Consider the following 22,228-nt stretch of genomic DNA (forward strand, 5'->3'; position numbering starts at 1 on the left):
AACTTTTTTTTTATAAATATAAAAAGTGTTAATGCTATTTTTAAAATTTAATTGGTGATTTTTAAATCTAGTCAATGGTTAGAAATTTTTGTCAGTTCAAGAGTATTTTTGAAACACAGTTAAAAATATTTTTTTAATAATAAATTACTAGGGATAATTATATATATATTTTTTAGAGGTATTTTTAAATTAAAGGGTATTATTGAACTTTTAGAGTAGATATTTTTTTTTATTAATTTTTATAACAAAATTTGCTTCAAATATCTCGTAATTTCATGATTTGTTACAAGGGTATTTTAGTCCATTCAATTATAGGGTTGGCTTAATTTTTCTTGTAGTGGAAATTTAATTTTAAAAAATGTTTGTTATTTTCAAAATTATGGGGACGAATCTAATGATTTTGTTGTCATTTTAATCAACTAATTATTTAATTATATTAACTAGTCCATAATTTATATTTTTAATTATTTAATAAAATATCTGATATTAGAAGCTTTTGCACTGTGATAAGAAGCTTGTAGCATCATATTAATTATTTAATTATTTAATAAAATATCTGATATTAGAAGCCCAAACAAAGTGTTTAACGAAGGCCCAATAGAGCTCATCAATTACCAAGGCCCAATATAATCATCAACTGCGAAGGCCCAAGCCCATAAAATCAAGCGTCGGCGTCGAATTTCTCGAACCCAGTCGAACTAACATCCAGGTGGCACCCGGCAGCCTGCCGATGCAATTCCCTCCACCGCATAGAACCGCACAACGTCATCAACTGGCGCGTCAAGAACAAGCGCCACCGTGAGTCATCACTTTGTCCTTCACTCGAGTCATCAAGGCCCAGAAACCATTAATTGATTCACTAATTCTCAAGTCCGGAGAGGTACTTCTCAGAGGTTTTCCGGTGGAAGCGGCATCCGACTGCAACAACGTCGTGGAGGCCGTTGGTTACGATGAGGCGCAGCTCCTCGAACGATGGGCGTTGGTCGGGTTTTCACGGCCAACGGATCCCCGCCGGACCGGCAGATCCCTTTTCACCACGAATTGGCCCAGGTACTCATTGTACTCTGTCCCACATTTTTGGGCCTTTTGATTTTAGGGACTTCTAGATCTTTCTGATTAATATCGATGAATGGAAATTGATTACTTAGTAGCATCGTTTAATTTGTAGCTCTGAATTAACAATGTAATTAAGGGGTTTGATCTCTGAAATGACTTGGGTGGTTCGGTCGAAGTAGAATCTACTCTACCACTTTGTTGGCTAATAATAGCCTTTGAAGTTCCATAGATACTCGAATTTTAAGAAGGATAATCGTGGATTGATCCTGTGTTTCGCTTGGTGATGCCTGAAAGTGAACGGGGTTGTGGATTTTGTATGTTTCAGGTGCCTCAATTCCCCGCCAAGACGTTTTTCTATTGTGAAGTATAGAGCCTAGAAGTGGTGGAGAAACACCCATTGTTCTCAGTCGTGTTGTTTATGAGAGACTGAAAGAGAAATATCCAGAATTTGTTGAGAGGTTGGATGAACAGGCCATGGTTGGAAAGCTCGTAATCATACCCAACGCCCCCACCATGGGGAGAGGAAAAAAAAGGGTAGGTTACCAAAATTATCCATGAATTCTATCCTTTCTTTCAAAGCTCTCTCAATTATTTTTCCATGAATGTTTCAGAACTGTTATAGAAATAGAAATTCTTTAGAATTTTCAATGGTAGTTAGGACATTGAACAATGCGGCGGTTACTTACAATGATGAAATGATCAAAATTTTCATTATAGGTCATTACCATAAGATCTAGATCCCAATTTCCATCTTAAATTTTAAAAGACTTTTGCTGTAAAGGTAGTTTTGGACACGTTCATCATCAAAGGTAATATTACAACTTTTGAAAGAACGAGTATTTCAAATTCGGAACAACCCAAATGAGTTTTGTTTAATAGATAACGTCCTTAGACCTGGTTGGTGAATGCGCTTGAACATGGACTATGAACAATTGGTCTTACTAGAACCTACATGTTGTTCTCTTATATCAAACATTTTTGCACCTAACCTTTTCTCTCTACTGTCGTGTGTGTTCTATCATATATTAGTTCAAAATGCTTTGTTTACAGTTTGAACAAGAACTTTACTTAACAAGTCGGTTTAACAAATCTAAACTTTCTCCAGGGAAACTAAATTGGAGTGAAAACAGTGATGGGTCCAATCCCAGCTATCAAGTATGATGAAGTACGACAGCGCGAAATTTGGTTTAACAGAATGGTTGCAGCTTACGCCGGCTGGGAAGATGCGAGGAATGTCCTGCGAAGGCCATAACGTTACGGGACGGTACGCCATTGCCAGCTGATATCATCAATGGCTGCTTGAGAATTCTGGAACAGGAGTCTCTTTCCATTCCCTGGCAGAAAGGTGATGTTTTGCTGATAGACAATTGGGTTGTCCTTCACTCTCGTAGGCCATTCCTCCCTTCCTGCTAAATGCTAGCTTCACTTTGCAGGTAAACCCATCACGAAGTCTTAAAACTCAAGGAAATTCATGTAGGACCAAGATTATGGCAGTTCTGAAGCAGATGATTGATTCATTGAGACATCAACTGAAATCCAATTAATGTTGTCATTGAAGGTACCCATGCTTTCTCTTTCTCTCTCATGTAGTATAAACAAAGCATTCATTGAAACTGTGCTAGTGTTGATAATATGTAACTGCCTTGGGTTTTCTTCAGTTAACTATAGGGGATTTAGATGATGAGTAGTGGTTTGTGCTTGTTGAATAACACTGAAAACATGGAATACAATCTCATTTTCTATCACGGGTTCGTTTTGTTCTAAAGCAACTTTCCTAGCTACTTGCTCTAAAGCAGCAAGAAGACAAATGTGAGATCTCACGTCAGTTGGAGAGGAGAATGAAACATTTTTTATAAAGGTGTAGAAACCTCTCCCTAGCAAGCGCGTTGTAGAAACCTTGAGGTCCCAAAAGGGAAAGCCCAAATAAGATAATATTTGCTAGCGGTAGGCTTGAGCTGTTACAAATGGTATCGGAGCCAGACACCGGACAATGTGCCATAAATGAAGCTGAGCCCCGAAGAGGTTGGACACTAGGTGGTGTGCCAGCAAGGACGCTGGGCCCCGAAGAGGGGTGGATTGGGGGGGTCCCGAAGAGGGGTGTGCCAGCGAGGACGCTGGGGCCTAAAGAGGGAGTAGATTGTGAGATTCCACATCAGTTAAGGAGGAGAACGAAACATTCTTTATAAGGGTGTGTAAACCTCTCCCTAACAGACGCATTTTAAAAACCTTGAGAAAGAATTCCAATATGGGAAGTTCAAAAAGGACAAATCGGCTAGTACTGGGCTTGGGCTATTACAACGAAACTATCCCAGTTTTTTGTTTTCGTTTTCAAATCCTTGTTCCGAGATGACAAACCAACTAGTCTCGAAATTTGCTTGCATCTAAATGACTTAACCAAGATCTCCAAATTCTTCTTGATCTTTGTGGTTTTTGTGGTTTGGTTGGTTGTAGCCCTTTTTAGACTATGGATAGATGGATTTAGTCAAAGAAAACAATAGAACATAATACGCAGAATTCAACCGCCCCCACCACTGCACCATGACTTACGCCACTTTACCACTACCATCAAAACGTTCACATATGATGTTCTCTTTGACTTAATACCAAAACACTCGTCTTTAAAATATTCCTTACAACTTTGAGCCATGAGAGAGAAAAGGAGAGTGCATTTTTTTCCATATAAAACAAATTACATCTATTAGGCGTTCATCTTTAATGTAATTAATATAAACATGAAAGAAGCATCTTTCTTTTATCTTTTACATCGTTGTTGATGGCTTCTTTGAGTTGCATGTACGTGAATTTGATAAATGCACTTTTTGAAGACACTTTGACCCACCATTCACCACTATTGCCATTTTCATTAAAGCTAAATGCAATTCCATGCATGTTTTAGGTACTAAATATCGATCCCATCTAATCAATACTTGTTCCCATAAATGGATTCCTGAAACTATAATGAGTTCTGTTAATTCTTCAAAAATAGGGGATGAAATAAAGCTCGTCTAGTTGTTCAAGCCTTAGCCTAAAGCGCGTCGAGGTCAATGTTGAACATTGTCAAAGCTGACCCCTGCCAGACATGATCTTGACCATCTAGGCGACTTAGTTAGAAAACAATAAGGTAAATGCAAGCTCACATGGTACAAATCGTTAAATACTGTAGGAAAGCTCTGACACACCTTCCCGTGTGGAAGACGATGGACATTTCTTCATAAGTAAGCTTGTTCTAATTCAAATTCAAACGGAGTACTAACTTAAACTTTAAAGGGTAGGTGGTCGTGGACAAATACAAACCAATTAGAGCTACCTTTGAACGCCTCAAATTGCACGTCAACCATGGGAACATTTCTTTTCCAACAAAACGTTGTTATGGTTGAAAATGGAGACTTAAATAGATGAACTATGATTATAAGTTAGAAGACGATTATTGAAGGAAGCATCAAGTCTTGGCTGAGCTCACATATTCTGCAACAGCTTTGACAAAGGATTTTTTTAACCCATTCCACATCCTTTTGTCAAATTTAATGATAACAGATTGAAATTTTTTTTTGGGTTTCTTTTTATGGTTTGATTCCCACTCTATGCCCATAACACACTTCATTTTCCAACAATGCTCTCCTTCTTCCATTCTCATGACTTTGAAAGCGTCGGTCTGGTCCAACCACTAGCCTTTTTTTTTTTTTAAGGTCGTCGAAGAGTTATCTTTTTTTAACAAATGTGAAAGTGAAAGATTGAACGATTGCCCTTGAAATGGTAACTAACGTCTTATCAATTGAGATATATGTTCGTTTGGAATTCTATGTTTATTTGTAAACTAAGTTTATAAATTCTCGTTTCACCTATAAATATCTCTCTTTTGTTGTTTACTTTTAAAAGTGCATTCATAATTTAAGTTAAAGTTCGAAACACGTACAACTTACAAAGACAATACATCTGATCGTTATCAAACGAGACCGAAGAATTTGTTCCAGTGATTCAATTCTAATTGTAGGTACAACACAAAAAGAAACTCAACGGAGAATCATTTTACAAAATATTCAAAGATGGATTATAAAAGTTACTCTAAGACCTGATTGATAAAGAAACCTATTTGAATTCTAAATCAAATTCTAAAAACAAAGAAGGTTTATTTAGCGTTCAATATATATGTTCGGCTTTTGAAATCATTGGTAGAAAGTTGATAACAAAACGAAGAAACTTATAAGTTGTTAACAAACGTTGCTCGAATCCTCACTCCACATTCTAGAACTGAAAAGCTTGTTCAAACGATAAAAATGAAACTGAATCGTTTCTCAAACATGATGGAGAAGAAGTATTTTGGTGTGATAATTTGATCAACAAATGCAAAATACAGAAAGAAAGAAAGAAAGACAGGAACTTCTATAATAAATGCAATAAGCTTTTGTTCATAAGCTGCTTGAAAGCCTCATCATAATGGCTCATAAAAGCATCAAAAAACAACACAAACACAGAGAAAAAGGAACAAACTTTGGGATTCTAAACCTCATTTATTGTCATTCCCAGTTAACAACTCATTAATTTGTATAAGAAACTCACCTTTTTGTGTGTTGATGATGTTAATTATACTGAAACACAGCGTTTTAAGTGCCTGGCTTTGCCCTGTGTGCCTCACCATTCCCTTTGTCTACATGTTTCACAAGTCAGCCAAATTGAGCTCTGAACTGAGAGAAACAAAAAACACCCATTTTCAGAGGAGGAGCAGCGGCGGCGACCGTGGCGGAGGCGGCAGCCGAAGAAGAAGAAGAACTACGGTGTTCCTTGTAGAGCTGAATTTGAAGAAGATTTACATGCTGTGTGCTGCTGAGAAAAGTGGTTCCTGATGGCAACAATTTATAATGAAATTAGTGGAAGTTGCAATATGGGAATTTGACTGAGACTCAATTTGAAGGTGATGATGATCAAATAATGAAGAAAAAAGGTCTGTTTGGTGAAGAAGAAGATGAAGAAGAAGAATATTGATGGGGTTCTGAGTTTGGCAATACCAATATATAAGTGTGTTAAGCATTTGTGCAATTAAAATAAGCAATAGTTTGACACTTAAAAAAAGAAAAATCGGAAATCTTTCAATCTCGATGACCTAATAGTAGGGAAGCCGAAGTTCTTGCTCTAAGACCAAGACGTGTTTAGAAGAATGGACAAGCATTTCTATATAGAGCGAAGGGGAAGCTTGTAGAGTTTTCTCGACGTTTTAGAAGGGAGACGGGACTTTTGTTTCAAACCATCTCGAGGGTGTTTCACAGACACAAAACTCGAGCTTTAAGACTAAACTTATAATTTAACAAAAAATGCTAAAAACCATATTATAAAATAAAAAAATCGAGATAGGAGACGTTAAAAACTAAAACAGATATTCGGTTGTGTGGATAGTGGGTAATGAAAGGTGATGCGACCAAAAATTCAACTAGAAACTCATGGCTAAATGGACTAAATTACTGAAACAAGGGAGGAGGTGAGGAATTTGGAGCACTTCCACTAGGAATTTTATTTAATTTTTGGAAAGATAGAACTCTGTCGGTCAAAATTTCATTGATATATGAAGGCCTCTCAATCGCTTTCACTATGTCTCAGCGTTTGCTTCAGATATTAAGATTACACTAATTAAGTTTTTCAACAAATCATTATTGCCCCACTATTCTTTCTTATTATATTGTCTTTTATTTCCTTTTTTGTTCTTTTCCAATTAAACATTAGATTCTCTCTTTCCAATTCAAATAATGAAATCCAATTAGAGCACCATTGATGAATCTTGTAAGCTTAAAGAGAGAGAGAGAGCAGAGAGATTACAATCAGTAGTTTCTGTATTGACACAAATAGCTGGTAGATTACAATCATTTTAAATCATTTTAATCCAATTAGAACAACACCATTGATGAATCTTTTAAGCATCACATATATCTTAGGATTGTTTCAAGCAGAAAGAGAAAACAAGAACATAGCAGAAAAGAAAAAACCTGCAGAGAGAGAGAGAGAGAGAGAGAGAGAGAGAGAAGAGCAGAGGGAGCAGAGAGATTACAATCAATAGTTTCTATATTAACACAAATAGCTGGTAGATTACAATCAATGGTGGAGAAACACCAAAGCCAAGAGTAGTTTGATCATAAATCTAAAAACTCAATCCCAATTTACTCCTAACAGAGATCAAAAAAGAAACAAAGAAAAAGGCATAAACACAAGACACCTCTCTCTCTCTCTCTCTCTCTCTTCCCCCCACCATAATTAACAGAAGGGCTGATGGATATATAACAGATGACTAAAGAGGTGGGGATGATGATGATGATGATGATGATGATGATGAAGAGGTAGCACTCAACTCACCAGCCAAAAGCAATGCATATTAGCGAGAACCCCAACAAGCAGGCAGCCAAGGGAGCCTGCCTGCCTTTGATGAGGCTCTTGAAGAACAACGGTTATGTGTTATGAAGTCATCATAAGTGCAAGCAACTATTATCATATCAGTGTACACAAAGGACTTTTTTTTACTTTGTGAATACTAATTTATCTGGTGGTGCATTTGTAGGTATAAAGAATGTAGGCACTTGCAAAAAGACTAGAGAACGACACGCCAAATAACACTTACCCCGAATGGACCGCCTTTCTTTCGTTCGTTCCTTCCTTCTTGTTTTTATGTTTTCTTTGGCCAACCGCCTTTCTTTCATTCGTTGGTTCCTTCCTTCTTTTCTTTATTTTTATGTTTTCTTTGGCCAATACGGATTGATTCATGGTGGGATGGATCGGGCTCTTACTCATCCCTCTCTCTCTCAAGCTATTGAGGCCATACTCAACCTGGTAAAAAGATGGAAAACGCGCAAAAAACAAGGAAGAGCAGCATAAAGACAAGACGAAATATAAGCAGAGCTCTGAAGCAGCAGCATCGAATCGTTCTTTAAAAGGAAACGTGCCTTATCACCGGGTTCTGGATGGTTTTAGACTGAACTCCACCTCCAGGATTTAATGCCATCTCAAGCACAGCATTTGGCTTCACATGTCAAACCAGAAGAAAACAAAAACATGTAAAAGGTATTAGAGAAAAGGATCATCAATCAAATCAAATGTGACCAATAAAAGGTATGAAAATCCTCACCTCTGGCTCCATATGCATGCTATCTCCATTTACACTGCTATTCTCCAACTGAAGTTCGGAATCTGCCTCGCACGAATCAACAACCGGTGTTCCTGGATTGTTACATTCATCGGCGCTTCTTTCTATGCTCCCAACATTGCCTTCACTACTACCTGCTGCTGATGTGAACCCAACATTCTCGCAGGAACTGTTTTCACTTGCTAAGGTAGTGATCACACTGGAATTAGACGCACATCTGCGATCGATTTCTGTACAAGGAACTTTGTCTGGTTCAAATATCTCTGCAGTAGACCCTTTATCACTCTCTACACTTCTAGATTCTCTCCCTGAAGAACTGCTACCAATACTAGAGCCACGAAAAGCCAACTCTTTGTTTTCCTGAGTGATATTATTCTTCTCGTCAATAGTTTTAGTTTCAACGTCAGCTTCCGGACACTCAGAAGAACTATTTGAAAAATGACTGATATTAGATGAAACTGAATCCTGCTTTCTAGGACTAATAGACCGTCGCTTTTGGGGATGATCACGCTCCCCCTCGATTCGAGCAGGATCAATTTTTCTCTTAAGGTATTTTTCACCACTGCCACTCCTACAATTATGTATATCTTCATGATTTGGCCCATCAGAACGTTGCGAAGCGGACAACCTTGAAGCACGAGATCGTCTATGACCTTCTGGAAGCACAAAAGGAGGAATCTGCCTTCTACGAACATGAGAAACAAAGATTTCCATTCCTGGTTTCCAGAACATGTACGTATTTATATAATGCTTGAATTCATCAACTGACGAACGTATATCGAACTGCTGGCCTTCTTGAATGACCTCTCCCTGCTTCCTCTGCAGACCCATGAAAAACGCACAATGGGCACATGGCTTGGATGTGTCAACATATTCATGAGGATACGGATGACACTGTAACTTCCCTTCTGTCTTCCTCTCAATCTGCAGACAATTACAGAAACCATGGGCAAAGGGAAAATATTTCAATAACCTGAAATTTTAATTTAATTCAATAATAGAAATGCTTTCATGTTGAGAAAAAGTATTATCATCACCATGTTTCATTTAAATGTAGAAAGATTACCAATAATGTCAAGTGCCTAAGCCGAGATTCTACCCATCCTTTCCAACTGCGTAGATCGTCTGCATCAGCTGCTACTATATCAACTTGCAAATAGTTTTTGTAGCTTTCAAAGAACAAATATGGCTCAAAAAGAGAACTCCACAGCGCTTTATTCAGCTCAATTTCCTAATAAAGTGAAATAACCACAAATAATTAAAAACTGAAATGCTGCCATAAGTACAGAAGAACAGGAGATGCCTTCTGTACACTTAGTATCCTCTATCAATTAATAATCATGTAAAAAAAAGCATGCATGCACACAGCATACCTCACAAACTTTATTACCAAACTGGAACTGTTCCATCATAACTCGGAGCGTACTTGTAGAAACATTGTAGCTAGAATTCATGCACGGATATGCAGGAGTTATAATGGGCATATGATGAGTTCTATCGCGAGGATTTTTACGAGGATCCCATATAGAACACCCAAGATCATCCTCCTCAATTGCACACAACATAACAGGGTTCGGCCAACGCCACAGGGTGTAAACTCTGAAAAATCGAGACAATAGCATACTGGGTACTGCATTTGGATAAAGCTGACACACTCGTGCTACAAGAAGTGCCCAGTTTACGCCACCAAGAAACCCAGTCACCTGTTCAAGTGAGTAGAGGATTACAGAAGGAAACAAATTTATCAACTAAATCAGCCATATACACACAGTAATAAGAGGCAAACTCACATTTGAATAAACACCACGCCTTTTGGCCCAAAACTTCAAGCACCTAAGTGCAGTTCGAAAATTCTACGAACACAGGATAAGACAAATGTTGTAGTTACCAGACAGGAATGTTTGGGGTAAAGAATTTCACAAAAAGGGCGCTGTAATATAGAAAACCACTCACCTCAATATTTGGAACAAGTTTTAGAATTTGATCAGCAACCCGACAACCATTAAGACTTCGAACAGTAGGCTCATCAACATTATACAGCACAGACACATCAGAGATATCCAAATCCTGAAAGTAAACATACAAAAAAAAAAAAGCACAATCTTCACATCCATACCACGAACATGAACATGATGCTAAAACAAACAATCCATTATATTCAAAAGCAATACAATTAGGCAATGTTCTCCGACAAGATATTGAACAAGAATCATCTGTCACTTACTTCAGGCACAACCAGACGAGATATACTAGCATAAAGTAGGTCAATAGATATTCCATCAAATTTGAATTTCATCACTGGGACATGAGCATCAGGAACAGGCTGCAACTCGGACACTTCTTCCATTTCTTCCAACATATTATGTAATAAATAAAAGAAATCATCCTAAAAAAAAAAAAAGATGTAAGATTAGATCCCCAATACTAAAACATCTCAAGTAAGAGAACAAAATTACTCAAACCTAACACTCACCTCCCTGTTCACATAAGATGGCCCAACACAGAGTGTGTCTATGTCAGCTCCAGGTCCATGCACCTACAACAATACAAATGCATGCAACTACTAATTGACAAGTACGGAACAAATGCAAAACAGAATCACAATAAGGTATGTAAGACATGAAATCACAAAAGGAAAGAAAAGGCAAGCATTTCATATTTTCAATGTTATAGAGGAGTTACAAAGGCTTTGGGATGAGGGGCAGCTGCTATTCAATAATTGCTTAGAAGATGTAATTTATGAGACCAAAATGTTGTTCTTGCAAAAAAAAAAAAAAAACTGCTAGGTCTCAGAACTATCTGTCGAGGGAATGCCAAAATATAGCTATGCTTACCCCTAGACGATAGGAGCCAAAAGTGAAGATCACCGCATTTGCATCCTCCACCATTTGATCCGTATAACCTTTAATTCGAGTAAGTTGCTTTACCCAGTCTTTAACAATCTAGAGATGGGAAATAGAAACACGGCACGAGTTAGAAAGATTAAATATAGGACAATCTAAGTATAGCTTGGTAGATAAAGTCACTAATTACTATCTCAATGTTTGATGGTTCCATCCACCACCTTCCAATTGTTAAATTTTGAAAAGAAAAAAAAAAGATCAACTTCTGCTGCAATTTGCATATCCCACCTTGAAAACTTCAGAGCCATCACATGAACAATATACTATCAGGAAAATATCATCTGAGAAACTAATGTGATCATCAATTACTCTATAATTCATCATACATGTCGCCAAACATATCTAACATTATAGACATAAGCATCAAACTTCTGTTTCTAATCGAGGTTGTGCAATACCTTTTTTCCCTCTAAGCTAAGTTCTATCACTAATTGAAAACTCTGGTCTATCGTCAAATATGAAAGGAAACTAAAGGTTTTGTTCGACAGAATAAAGTTCATAACCTGTCCTATCCGGGAAAGAACCTCTTCTCTCTTGGCAGATTCCTCTTTGCTTTCGTACAAGCCAGCATCGACCAGAAACTATTTTCACAACAAAACAAAATAAAAGAAGAAAGTCAACCAACATATTACCGAATCATGCACTAAAAGGGAACCACAATTCATAGATAAAAACCTTTTCAAGCTCCTTGTTTCTTTGCACGTCAGTATCAGAAGGCCCCGCCACCGATATAGGCTTCGTCACACCACAGCACTTGGGCACCGCTTGATTAGCAGGTAATGGTGAATTAACCAACCCCTCTGCTCTCCCCATCACGTATCGCAAAGAAAATCGAAGGCTCCCCGCGAAAAAAAAAAACCTTAAAATTGGAGAACAACAATCTAAAATCCTCAACGAACGAAACCGAACCGAAATCCCAAGTCACCAAAGATCAGACCCTCATGAAACAAGAAGAAATCGACACAGAAATCTCTAATAGATTCAAGCCCTGGTGGTTTTCCTTCGAAGTCGAAAATTCCAAAAATGCAGATCGCGTATGGAAACTGAAAAGAGAGTAGCCAGATATGGAATTTTGATCAAACGAAAAGGGATTGGGGAAGAAAAAACAAAACAAAACAAAACCCCAATTGGATTTAGAAATACCAAAGGAAATTGCAGGAAGATGAACGCATAAGAGAGAGAAAGCCGAGGGAAAATCGTCGTTTAAGAATTTAGGATCGGTGCGGCCGTGTGGGTGAGAGCAGCGGCGGAAACTTGATAATTTCTAATTTCTTTTTCCTTTTATTCTTATAATCAATATCCGAATAAATAAAGGAATGTATTTATATTTATATTTATATTTATATGTATATATCTTATCCGTTGTTATCAAGATATTGAAATAGTTTTCATATTTAATTTTTTAAAAATTGTATCTGACCGTCATTTAAAAAATATTATTCCTATTATATCTCATTTTAAATTCTAAAATATACAAATAAAAATAATATTTTAAAATAATTTGATTTTTCGTCAGATTTAAAATAATTTAATACAGGAGATATATAAATTAAAAAATTTATCTCCCCCACATTATTTTCGCCTCTGAAAAATTAACTCTATTTAAATTTAAATTTAAATAAAAAAAATGCAACATTAAATTTTGGTTAAATAATAAATTAGACAAATATAAAAAAAAAAATTATGCAAAAGTTAGTAGTAATTTAATAATTAAACTTTTTATTTAATTATTTGTTTAATTTAAGATTTAATAAATGAATAATAATAATGGTATATGCAAATATTTGAAAATAAATATACGCATATTTCCCTTAAAAAATATTTTCCGTTCTGTATTTTAGTTAATACTAAATATTGGATTAATAAATTATTTAATAAAATAAAATGAATTATGTTTTTAAACATAATTTTCGTGACTTTAATTGGATAGATAGATGACAACTGTGAAATACGCGTGACTTTCCCGTGCTTCCGATTATAAAATCATGAAATATCTAGAAAGTTATTTCACGGTGCCAATTGCATGCGGATGAGCCTACGTCATTTAACACATCACTACCACAATTAATTAATTAATTAATTAAATATCTAAAAGTCTTGTTTTTATTTACACTAAATTATTATACATATTCCCTCCCATCTTCTTTTTTTTAATTCTCAAAATTTTTTTTACTAATAATTTACATTTTTTTCATCTAATTTCTATTAAAAAAATATAAAATATTATAATAAATCTAATAATATAATAGTATTTACAATATAATATTTTACACTTAAAAAAACAAAACTATATCTATTTATTTATTATAAAAAATAATCTTGGTCACAATTTTATTAATGGGAATAAATTCTCTATTCTGTTATATGTTTTGTTTGAGGTCGATTTTCACAAATTAAATGGACATTTAAATTTCTGTGCATATAATAAATACGTGTCCATTGATTATCTAAATTTATAAAACTATCTCATAATTTCAGTAAATATTATTTTTTGCTTTGAAATAAATAAATAAATATAGGAATAACCATGTCACAACAGCTCATGATTTTTCTTGAAGAAGATGGGCTTCGGTCATATGGGCCTTTGGGCCTCTTCCAGAATTAATTGAGAGGAGGCCCAGCCCAATTACAGCCCAATTACAGCTCAATTAATAAATTTCTTAACTATTTTCAAATGGTTGGATGTGACATAAAACTACCTCGCTCCAATTTACCTTGGCTTTGACATAACATTTATTGGACAATAATCTTTTATATATAATTTAGCATCATAAAATATCATTTTGTGGCCGTTATTATATTTAGAAATATATGAAATCTCGTGTCGGTTGAAAAAATATGAAAACTCTGCGTAGAAAACATGTTTTAAAATTATGAAGCTGAAACTATACACCAGAGAATTTTTATTAACCATTAGCTTTTAACTCTTACAATATAATTTGTTTTATTTGGTATTTACTTGTGAACATACCCAACATTATTACAGCAGCGTGTTTAGCAATTATTGTTGAATTATATCTTGAAGACCTAATCTACGACTAAATCAATTTAATTTGATCCATTCATTTATTGAACTATTTACTAAATCAATTTCATTGTAAAGCCCGAACAAGAGACCTACAAATGCTTCTGCTACTGTTTTTACGAGAACAGTAACAATATTTTTAAACCGACCATGTTTTTATTCGGCTATTACTCCTTTATATTTATAACCAACCAAATACTTCTCAAACACATTTTCCAAAAAATAAATAATTATATAGATTTTTCTATAAAAAAAATAAATAAATAATGAAAATAAATAATTTATATTTCAAAAATAGAGTTCACAATTTAACTCAAGAATTCGAATAACGAAATTGAGTTTACAACCTAACCTAATCTAACCCAACTCAATTCAACCCTTCATTATTTTTTTTGTTACTGACTTACTGTCATCATTCCAAATCAGAGTTTACGAAATTAAAAAAAAAAAATAACGAATATTCATGAGCTACAACATACCATCAAAATCAGCTATAAACGTCAAATATTCTTAATATTAAAAAAATAAAATAGGACAAAGTTGATAATAATTTTGTTTTCGAGAGGATCAGGTTGACTCAACGAAAAAAATGTCTAGATTTAAACGCGAGTTTTCCAAAAATCTAACAAAATTCAATATGAGAGTTGTAAATCCACGTCATTATCAATATTAATTTCTGACAAGAAAAAAATAATTTTATTAGAAAAAAAAATTAATTTATTCGTTAAATTTAACGTTGCTCCCGACAATGAATGAGATCTGTGATGTCCATTCAAAATTTGAAATAAGAATCTGTGTGAGTTTGGCCACAATATTCTTTTCCATTCCAGAGTTAGCTTACAATTAATTAAAACAAAAAAAAAAATATATATATATATATATAGAATTTCAAATCCCAAAGACTCCTTTTTGAATCAATTCATCATTTTCGTTCCTATTTATTACACTCGTTTTCGAAGCACACCAATTCAAACAATAACAAGCCCAAAACGAAGCTTAGAACACCATAGCTCTGTTTCTATAAGCCGTACCCATTTGCAGCCTTGTACCTCTCCAACCTTCCTTTTTTCCCTTTTACAACAAGGAAACACACAAAACTTTCAAAATCTTTTGGTTACAAGATTCAATATACAATCACGGGGTTGTCTTTTTCAAGTACACGTTGCTCCAAAAGGCTAGAGAGAGAAAAACCAGAGTACTCTGTTTTTGAGAGAGAGAAAAACAGAGTGCTCTGTTTTTTTAGAGTGAGAAAAAAACCGAACAGAAAAGGTTTTGTGGGTTTTTTGGGATTCTAAGATTACCCTTTGGAGGAATTGGACATTTTATTGAATTCGACAAGGTGGGTTGGTTTGGTTTGGTTTGATGTTCTTCCTATGAGATCCATGTTTTCAAGTTGTTGTTTTTGTCTGTAATTGTTGTTGTTCTGTTTTAGGAATCGTTTTTTGAAAGCTTAAGATTTCAAAAATTGTTCCCTTTTTTTTTTTCCTCCTCAGCTTTGTATGACGTCGTTTTGTCTTGTAACGAAGTTTTTTTGGGCTCACGAGATGCTGTCAGAAGCATTTTTCTTTTCAAAAATCCCTAAATCTCTCTCTGTTCTTCTCTGTTTTTTAAAATGTTTTTCTTTTAAGATGCTTTGTGTTTGCCAATCCATACTGTTTCTTAAGCCTCTTCTCTGTCTGCAACATGTTGAGTTTATAACAGATCTTCATCTCTGTCACACTCTCTCATTAAATCAATCTCTCTTTCTCTCTCTAGCTTTCTCTCTCTCTTATGGGATTTTTATTGCAGTAATCTTTGGGAAATGGGTTTTTTTCTAGTTCCTAAGTGCTAAAAATAGACAGTTTGAGCTTCTTCTAGTGTCAATAAAACCCTCTCCATCGGAGATTTTGACATAATGCTTACGTTTTTTTAGCCTGTTTTTCTCTCTCTAGGATCATCATTTTGAGTGGAGGATTTGTGTTTTTCTCTCTCTAAAATGGGGAAAGCTACCAGATGGTTGAAGGGTCTACTAGGGATCAAGAAAGAGAAGGACCCATCTCGGAATTTGAATTCAAATTCAACGGCGGTTGTTGGTGACAAAAAGGAGAAGAAACGGTGGAGTTTTGCGAAGTCCGGTAGAGATTCCGGCCAAATACAGCCTCCGGTGGAGGCGACTTGGTTTAGATCCTACATTTCTGATTCAGAGAAAGAGCAGAATAGGCACGCAATTGCGGTGGCTGCTGCTACCGCTGCTGCAGCTGACGCCGCTGTTGCAGCGGCTCAGGCGGCGGCGGCCGTCGTCCGGCTGACAAGCCAAGGCAGAAGCTCTGTGTCTGTCACCGGAAGAGATAGATGGGCGGCGGTGAAGATTCAAACAGTTTTTAGAGGCTATTTGGTAAGTAAAAACAGCTTCTTTTTTCTCTGCTGTTCATAATCAAACAGGAATAATTGATTTTTTGTTCCATTTCTGAAGGTTTGTTCTTGTTAATGTTTAGGCTAGAAAGGCGCTTCGAGCTCTCAAAGGGCTCGTTAAATTGCAGGCTGTGATTAGAGGATTTCTCGTAAGAAAACGAGCCGCTGCAACTCTTCACAGTATGCAGGTTCTTTTTAGAGCTCAAACTGCAATTAGGACACAAAGAGCTCGTCGATCTTTCAACAAAGAGAATCGGTTTATCCCCGAGATTCGACCCCGAAAATCTGCAGTAAGTTTTGATATGGAAAGCTAAATGGTTATGAAACGAGCGTTAGTGTTAGTCGTTGTAATTTATTTGAAATTTTCAGGAACGGTTCGATGAAACAAGGAGTGAATTCCATAGCAAGAGGTTATCGGAAACACCCTCCATGAATTCAATGGATGAGAGCCCAAAAATCGTGGAAATCGACACCTACCGAACTCGATCATCGAGGTCACGTCGATACATTTCCGCATTCTCCGAATGCGGAGGAGACGATGTAGCTATCTCATCTTCACCATTGCCATGTTTGAATCGACCTTGCATCATCGATTACCACAACAACATGGTTCAAGACTTCGAATGGTGTTTGATGGGCGAAGACTGCAAGTTTCCTACAGCGCACAGCACGCCACGACTATCGAACAATTCATTCGCCTCGACCAACATGCTGGTCACGCCATCGAAGAGCGTGTGCGGGGACAGCTTCTTTAGGCCATACATGAACTACTACCCGAATTACATGGCGAACACGCAATCGTTCAAGGCGAAATTGAGGTCACAAAGTGCACCAAAGCAAAGGCCAGAGCCTGGGTCAAAGAAGAAGCTGTCATTGAATGAAGTAATGGCAGCAAGGAACAGCTTAAGCAGTGTAAGAATGCAGAGACCAAGCAACCAAATGGTTCAAATGGTGGAAGAAGAAGAAGAACAAATTATGGGGTTTGAGTGATTTGTAAATTCCTTTGAATCAAAGCTTTGAAGTTCTGAAGATCTTTGAATGTGTGATGATTTTATAACTCAAAAGCCCCAAAAAAGTGAAGAAAAGGGACACTTTTTTTTTGAAGTTTGTCCACTTTTCAAAAATTCAAATCTAATATCAGCAAGTGAAATACCAAAAATACCCTCCATTGTCCACCGAAACTACAACTTTCTCCGGTGGGTTCGTGAGTTGGGTTTGGTCGAATTAATATATATTTTTCAGATTCAATTCAATGGTTCGGGGATATACACTTTTTTAATATATACTTTTTAGATTCAACCCACTTGTTCATCCGAGGACCATAATAAGATTTACAAGTCGTTTTACGGAAACTCAGCTTGACAAACGGTTCGATTATTCAGGATGTCCTGTGATTGCTGTAAGTCCCTCACTTTAATTTCAACCTAATCTAGCTAATACATCAATATTTTCATTTATTTAAATTCAATTCAATCTGGGTGATGGATTTCTTCGGATCATACTATAAAAAACTCATTATCTAATTATATAAGATTAGGCCTCGGGGTTTGTATTTTTTGAAGGGGGCATGTGGCAACCACTAAAGATAGGATTTTGTTGTTGTGATTAGTGAATTTGAATGTAAACAAATCAAGATTATGGTTTGATTTAGAAGTGATTAGTTCAAGAAAAGTGGGGCACACAAATAATGATTATTGTAATTATAAACATTAGCCTTTATAATTAATTACCACTCAATTCATTAGCATTAAGGCCCATCCACCGGCATGCCTGAGCAGAAAAGAGCAGAGCAGAGCATAGCAGAGCAGCCCACAATGGCATGCCATCAGTATTAGATTTTTTTTTTTTTTTTTTCTTTCCTTTTTTTAATTTTTATTTTTGAAATTTGAAATCATGAGAGATGTTGATAGCGAAGGAGAATGAATTTGCATTGTATTTCTTTATGAATAACTTTTTACGAATCTTTATGATACTAAATTTAAATATTTATTCACGTTTCTTTTATCAGAAAGCACGTATTTATTCACGTTTCTTCTATTAGGAAGTACATTTGCCTCGTGTAAGAGGTCGTTATCTAAAAAGAAAAAATGATAAGATCACAAGTTTTCAAATTCGAGTCGTGGGTTTTAAGGGAGATTGAAACTCTCACTCTCAAAATAAATATGATTTTAATGAGTGAAAGAGAAAGCATTAAAATGTAATGTATGGCATTTAAGGTGGGATAGGAATTAGTGATAAGAATCACGGTCGTGTTCTAAATGGACCTATTGGTAAGAAGATTCAAAAAAATATGTCAACAGCAGAATTCAAACTTATCGCACTAGTCACTCAAGCACATCAACATTTGTAAAAAAGAACTATGTTTAATTTCATAATTTATGTAAGGGTCAATTTTACTTATTCTTCTGTAGAAATGTTTCCCTTAGAAATTTAATTTCATAATTTATGTAATGGTCAATTTTACTTATTCAGAGATGTTTCCCTTAGAAATCCGAGCTCATATTTGTCATTCAAGCCACTATTGTGTAGAATTACACTCGAGCCATTCAATCAGCCTTGATCGAGTTAGATTGCATATTTTTGTGAGTGAAAGGGGATCGAGACTAATTTATGTAAAAGTTAAATGGTCAATTTTACTTTTTGTGAGATTCGAGGGGATCGAGAATAAATCCCGTCCACAAATGTCTTTTGTCGGGAGACTAATTTTATAATTTCTAAGTTTCGACCCTTTTACAGAAATCCAATTATCATATTTGCCATTTCTAAGTTTGACTCAATTTAGAAAGTTTAAAAAAGTTCATAAATCTTGTTTCTACTTAATAGGTAATCTAATTCGATCTTAATAGATAATCTAATTATAACGTAATCTCTTGGTTGATTTACAAGGGTAATCTAATTTTTCTAGCCTTATCTCTTGGTTAATGATACCACTTGACACAATCGCACTTTTGAAGGCAGCGGACTAGTGATTGTGTGGCACTCACTTTCCAACGAGAAGTGAGCTAATGCCTACGGCCAAGCGACGTATGATCAAGCCAACCTCGATTTTAAAAGAAGGTTTTAGAAAACGAGGGCAGAGAGAAATTTTAGAAAGAGAGATAACAACGACTTGCAATATATATATAACCCTAGGTAGGGAGAAGTAATCTAATTAATCTAATTCTGATTCTGAGGTAATCTAATTAATCTGACTCTAGCCTTATCTTTGATTCTTATTCTTGCTTCAACAAATTCTAGCCTTATCTATAATTCTTATTCTAATATGAATCGTTTTATTGAGGATTAGAGTTGTCTTATTAATTGGGGTATTTGAGTAAGTCACCTATTTACTTTATTTGGGTAACAAATTTATGTACAATATTCAATATTCAATCTTAAAGTAATATTATAAATATTAATAAAATAAAACTTAATTTTACACAAAAGTTTATAAAGATGGGATGAAGCCTTCCTTAAATTTATTTAATGAAATGGAGACAATGTAGCTTTATAAGAACGATAGATGTGTATTTCAAAATTGCATGTCCTTAATAACTATTAGATAGACTGTTAGCCCCATTTAATAATTTTTTCAAAAAGAAATAATATGGTAGGAATTTGAATGGGTGAGAGAGAATGCTTTGGAGCCCTGAAAAGTTTTTGAAAAGGGTAAGAGGCCAAAACGGAATCTAAATTATTCAGTGGGCTTCCATTCCTAGACCATTCCCCCGGGTTGATTTCTCATATTCTACTCTCACTCAGAGATAGCGTTTGTCGGGAAAGGTCTAGGAAGTCTTTTATTAGATACAAAATCAAGAGTTTAGAAGCCACTAGATACTTAGGATCAAGAATCCGTTACATAAACTTAAAAGTCACAATGACAAGTCGGGCATGAACAAAATAGGTAGACCAAGAACCAAATCATCTCAACATGAATTATTCTCTCCTTTGAAGGAGTATTTGAGATAACTCATAACATTGAGAAACTACAGAAACTGGTAAGGAAACTCATGGATATTGAACGAGGCACATAGCTCGCGAGATTAATTATATGAAATGAGAGATGGAATGGAAGAAAGCAACCAAAATCAAAATTGGTAAAGCAGAGGAGGAGGAGGAGGAGGAGGAGACAAGGCTTACAAACCCTGTTCGATCAGGTAATCTCCCAACCTTTCAACAACCATATTGCATTGTCCCGGAGTTACAGGTTCATCATAGATTCCAACAATCATAGCTTTCTCAGTTTTCTTCACAGTAACTCCGCCAGCGCCCTATTCAACAACCAAATTAACCCACACGCATTCAGTAACCATGTACTACAAGATAAGCTACATAAACAAGATGGTACTCAATCCCTCAAGTCATGTTGGATCAACACTGAAATGAAAAACAAATATTTATTTGTAATTGGTTTTTCGTTTTGTTTTAGTTTCGGTTTAAGGCAGCGGAAAACCAACCTTTTTCCCACGAACAACAGCTCCAGGCTCTCCCTGGATAACCATGTACTTAGTGCCACCAAGGTGTAAACCAGTTGGGGCAAGAGAACCAGGCTCATCAAAATCCTTCATAATCGCCGAAATCTCCTCCGGCTTAAACTGCATTAAGTAATTCCCAAACAAATTAAATTATTAATGGCAGAATTAAATGTCTCCTGAATGTTATAATCAAGAGGAAAATGGTCCTTGTTCTAGAATAGTGTTTATTTGGTTCTTAAATTTGAAAGTGTTCCTTGCTTACTTTTTCATCCTTGATAGGCTTGTATTTTCAAATACTGAATCAAATAGAAACAAAATTCAGTACGAAGATATAAACTGGAAGGAAGATTAAACTTAAAACATAAAATTGTTAAAATTTTCAAACGATCCAAGGAACAAAAACGTTCTCTAAACCAGATTGAATTATACGGCTTGGCGATGCAAAATCCAGCGATCACATTGATATCTGCATAAATCTACCACTACAATGGAAAAAATAAATAAATAAAAGGAAAATCGAACACGTCAAAGAATGCAATTCTTCACTAAATTATTAATCACGAACTTGCGTTAACATCGAACCTTGCGCTCGATGAGTTCCTGATCTTAAGCCAAGAGATTATGATCAATCAGTTTAATCCAAAGAGAGAAAAAGAAAATCAGACATTCCTCTTCATGCATCACTCCAACTGATAATAAATACGAATCGAACAATAAATCGTACGAGTTCAATCTCCGCTCAAAATATCAAATCAAACAACAGAGGTGGCTCTCCATCTAAATCTAATTCCATACCTCTCGCAAGACAAAAACTCAAAATCACGATACAAAACAAAACGTTCGTTGTAGAGCCAGATCGGATCAAATTTCTCTCAACAAGAACGATAACGTAACAGAATCACACAAACAACAAACGTAATCGAAAATGACAATCACCTGAGGGAATGAGGCACTCTGCGCCCAAACACTACCGTCGTGTCCAATGATGGCGGCGGAGGTGAGATGGTTGCCTTCAATCTCACACATAAGGTGATCGTCGACATACGTTTGCCACGACATTTTTCAACCTTCAAAGTGGAACTTGGAATTTCGAATCGCTTCAAAAAAAAAAAAAATCTCCGTTCAGGTTTTCTTTTTCTTTCTTCTTTTTCTCTTCAGTCTCCGAAGTGGGTATGGCTTTGAGGTATAAATAGTTGGAATAATAATAAAAATAAATAAATAAATAAATAAATAAGGAATGAAACGAACTGTGACCCGGCTCTGAACGAGGCCGTTATGG

The 22,228-nt window shown here is 35.6% G+C and overlaps 3 protein-coding genes and 2 long non-coding RNA genes across 7 annotated transcripts; 2 read left to right on the forward strand and 3 right to left on the reverse strand.

The window, feature by feature from the left end:
- The first annotated feature begins 2,152 nt into the window (after positions 1-2,152).
- Positions 2,153-4,708, forward strand: LOC111488772. The gene is made up of 3 exons (XR_002719256.1): positions 2,153-2,401; positions 2,490-2,614; positions 4,043-4,708. It is a non-coding gene; the product is annotated as an uncharacterized LOC111488772 (long non-coding RNA).
- A 705-nt stretch (positions 4,709-5,413) lies between these two features.
- LOC111488782 lies at positions 5,414-6,367 on the reverse strand. The gene is made up of 2 exons (XR_002719266.1): positions 6,155-6,367; positions 5,414-5,893 (listed from the first exon to the last, which is right to left on the reverse strand). It is a non-coding gene; the product is annotated as an uncharacterized LOC111488782 (long non-coding RNA).
- Positions 6,368-7,086: 719 nt separating this feature from the next.
- On the reverse strand, positions 7,087-12,363 carry LOC111488567 (nuclear poly(A) polymerase 4-like). 2 transcript variants are annotated; one of them, XM_023136375.1, is made up of 13 exons: positions 12,223-12,363; positions 11,755-12,122; positions 11,583-11,660; positions 11,011-11,118; positions 10,650-10,712; positions 10,401-10,562; positions 10,130-10,243; positions 9,967-10,029; positions 9,550-9,879; positions 9,243-9,407; positions 8,159-9,100; positions 7,977-8,053; positions 7,087-7,860 (listed from the first exon to the last, which is right to left on the reverse strand). In XM_023136375.1, exons 2-13 carry the CDS (start codon positions 11,890-11,892, stop codon positions 7,836-7,838), a joined length of 2,265 nt encoding a protein of 754 aa, XP_022992143.1. In that variant the 5' UTR covers positions 11,893-12,122; positions 12,223-12,363; the 3' UTR covers positions 7,087-7,835. The 2 variants fall into 2 exon arrangements, with proteins under 2 accessions (XP_022992143.1, XP_022992142.1); XM_023136374.1 differs by having other exon boundaries at positions 11,755-12,363.
- Positions 12,364-15,037: 2,674 nt separating this feature from the next.
- LOC111488641 (protein IQ-DOMAIN 14-like) lies at positions 15,038-17,595 on the forward strand. 2 transcript variants are annotated; one of them, XM_023136499.1, is made up of 4 exons: positions 15,038-15,443; positions 16,036-16,478; positions 16,579-16,785; positions 16,865-17,595. In XM_023136499.1, the coding sequence occupies exons 2-4, from the start codon at positions 16,080-16,082 to the stop codon at positions 17,483-17,485; spliced, it is 1,227 nt and encodes a 408-aa protein (XP_022992267.1). In that variant the 5' UTR covers positions 15,038-15,443; positions 16,036-16,079; the 3' UTR covers positions 17,486-17,595. The 2 variants fall into 2 exon arrangements, with proteins under 2 accessions (XP_022992267.1, XP_022992268.1); XM_023136500.1 differs by lacking the exon at positions 15,038-15,443 and having other exon boundaries at positions 15,471-16,478.
- Positions 17,596-20,258: 2,663 nt separating this feature from the next.
- Positions 20,259-22,114, reverse strand: LOC111488743 (profilin-3). The gene is made up of 3 exons (XM_023136672.1): positions 21,886-22,114; positions 20,932-21,069; positions 20,259-20,745 (listed from the first exon to the last, which is right to left on the reverse strand). The coding sequence occupies exons 1-3, from the start codon at positions 22,006-22,008 to the stop codon at positions 20,611-20,613; spliced, it is 396 nt and encodes a 131-aa protein (XP_022992440.1). The 5' UTR covers positions 22,009-22,114; the 3' UTR covers positions 20,259-20,610.
- Positions 22,115-22,228: the final 114 nt, after the last annotated feature.

This window comes from Cucurbita maxima, unplaced genomic scaffold (genome assembly GCF_002738345.1).
Source record: "Cucurbita maxima cultivar Rimu unplaced genomic scaffold, Cmax_1.0 Cma_Scf00013, whole genome shotgun sequence".
NCBI lineage: Eukaryota > Viridiplantae > Streptophyta > Magnoliopsida > Cucurbitales > Cucurbitaceae > Cucurbita > Cucurbita maxima.

Excerpts from the sequence above, each read along its gene's own strand:
- LOC111488567 (XM_023136375.1), bottom strand. The coding sequence starts at position 11,892 with ATGGGGAGAGCAGAGGGGTTGGTTAATTCACCATTACCTGCTAATCAA. Across the intron at positions 11,119-11,582 it reads TTCTTTCCCGGATAGGACAG|ATTGTTAAAGACTGGGTAAA; the intron begins GTTATGAACTTT and ends TCCCATCTCTAG. Across the intron at positions 10,563-10,649 it reads CATCTTATGTGAACAGGGAG|GATGATTTCTTTTATTTATT; the intron begins GTGAGTGTTAGG and ends TTTTTTTTTTAG.
- LOC111488743 (XM_023136672.1), bottom strand. The coding sequence starts at position 22,008 with ATGTCGTGGCAAACGTATGTCGACGATCACCTTATGTGTGAGATTGAA. Across the intron at positions 21,070-21,885 it reads AGAGTGCCTCATTCCCTCAG|TTTAAGCCGGAGGAGATTTC; the intron begins GTGATTGTCATT and ends TACTTAATGCAG. Across the intron at positions 20,746-20,931 it reads CTGTTGTTCGTGGGAAAAAG|GGCGCTGGCGGAGTTACTGT; the intron begins GTTGGTTTTCCG and ends GTTGTTGAATAG.
- LOC111488641 (XM_023136499.1), top strand. The coding sequence starts at position 16,080 with ATGGGGAAAGCTACCAGATGGTTGAAGGGTCTACTAGGGATCAAGAAA. Across the intron at positions 16,479-16,578 it reads CAGTTTTTAGAGGCTATTTG|GCTAGAAAGGCGCTTCGAGC; the intron begins GTAAGTAAAAAC and ends GTTAATGTTTAG. Across the intron at positions 16,786-16,864 it reads TTCGACCCCGAAAATCTGCA|GAACGGTTCGATGAAACAAG; the intron begins GTAAGTTTTGAT and ends TGAAATTTTCAG.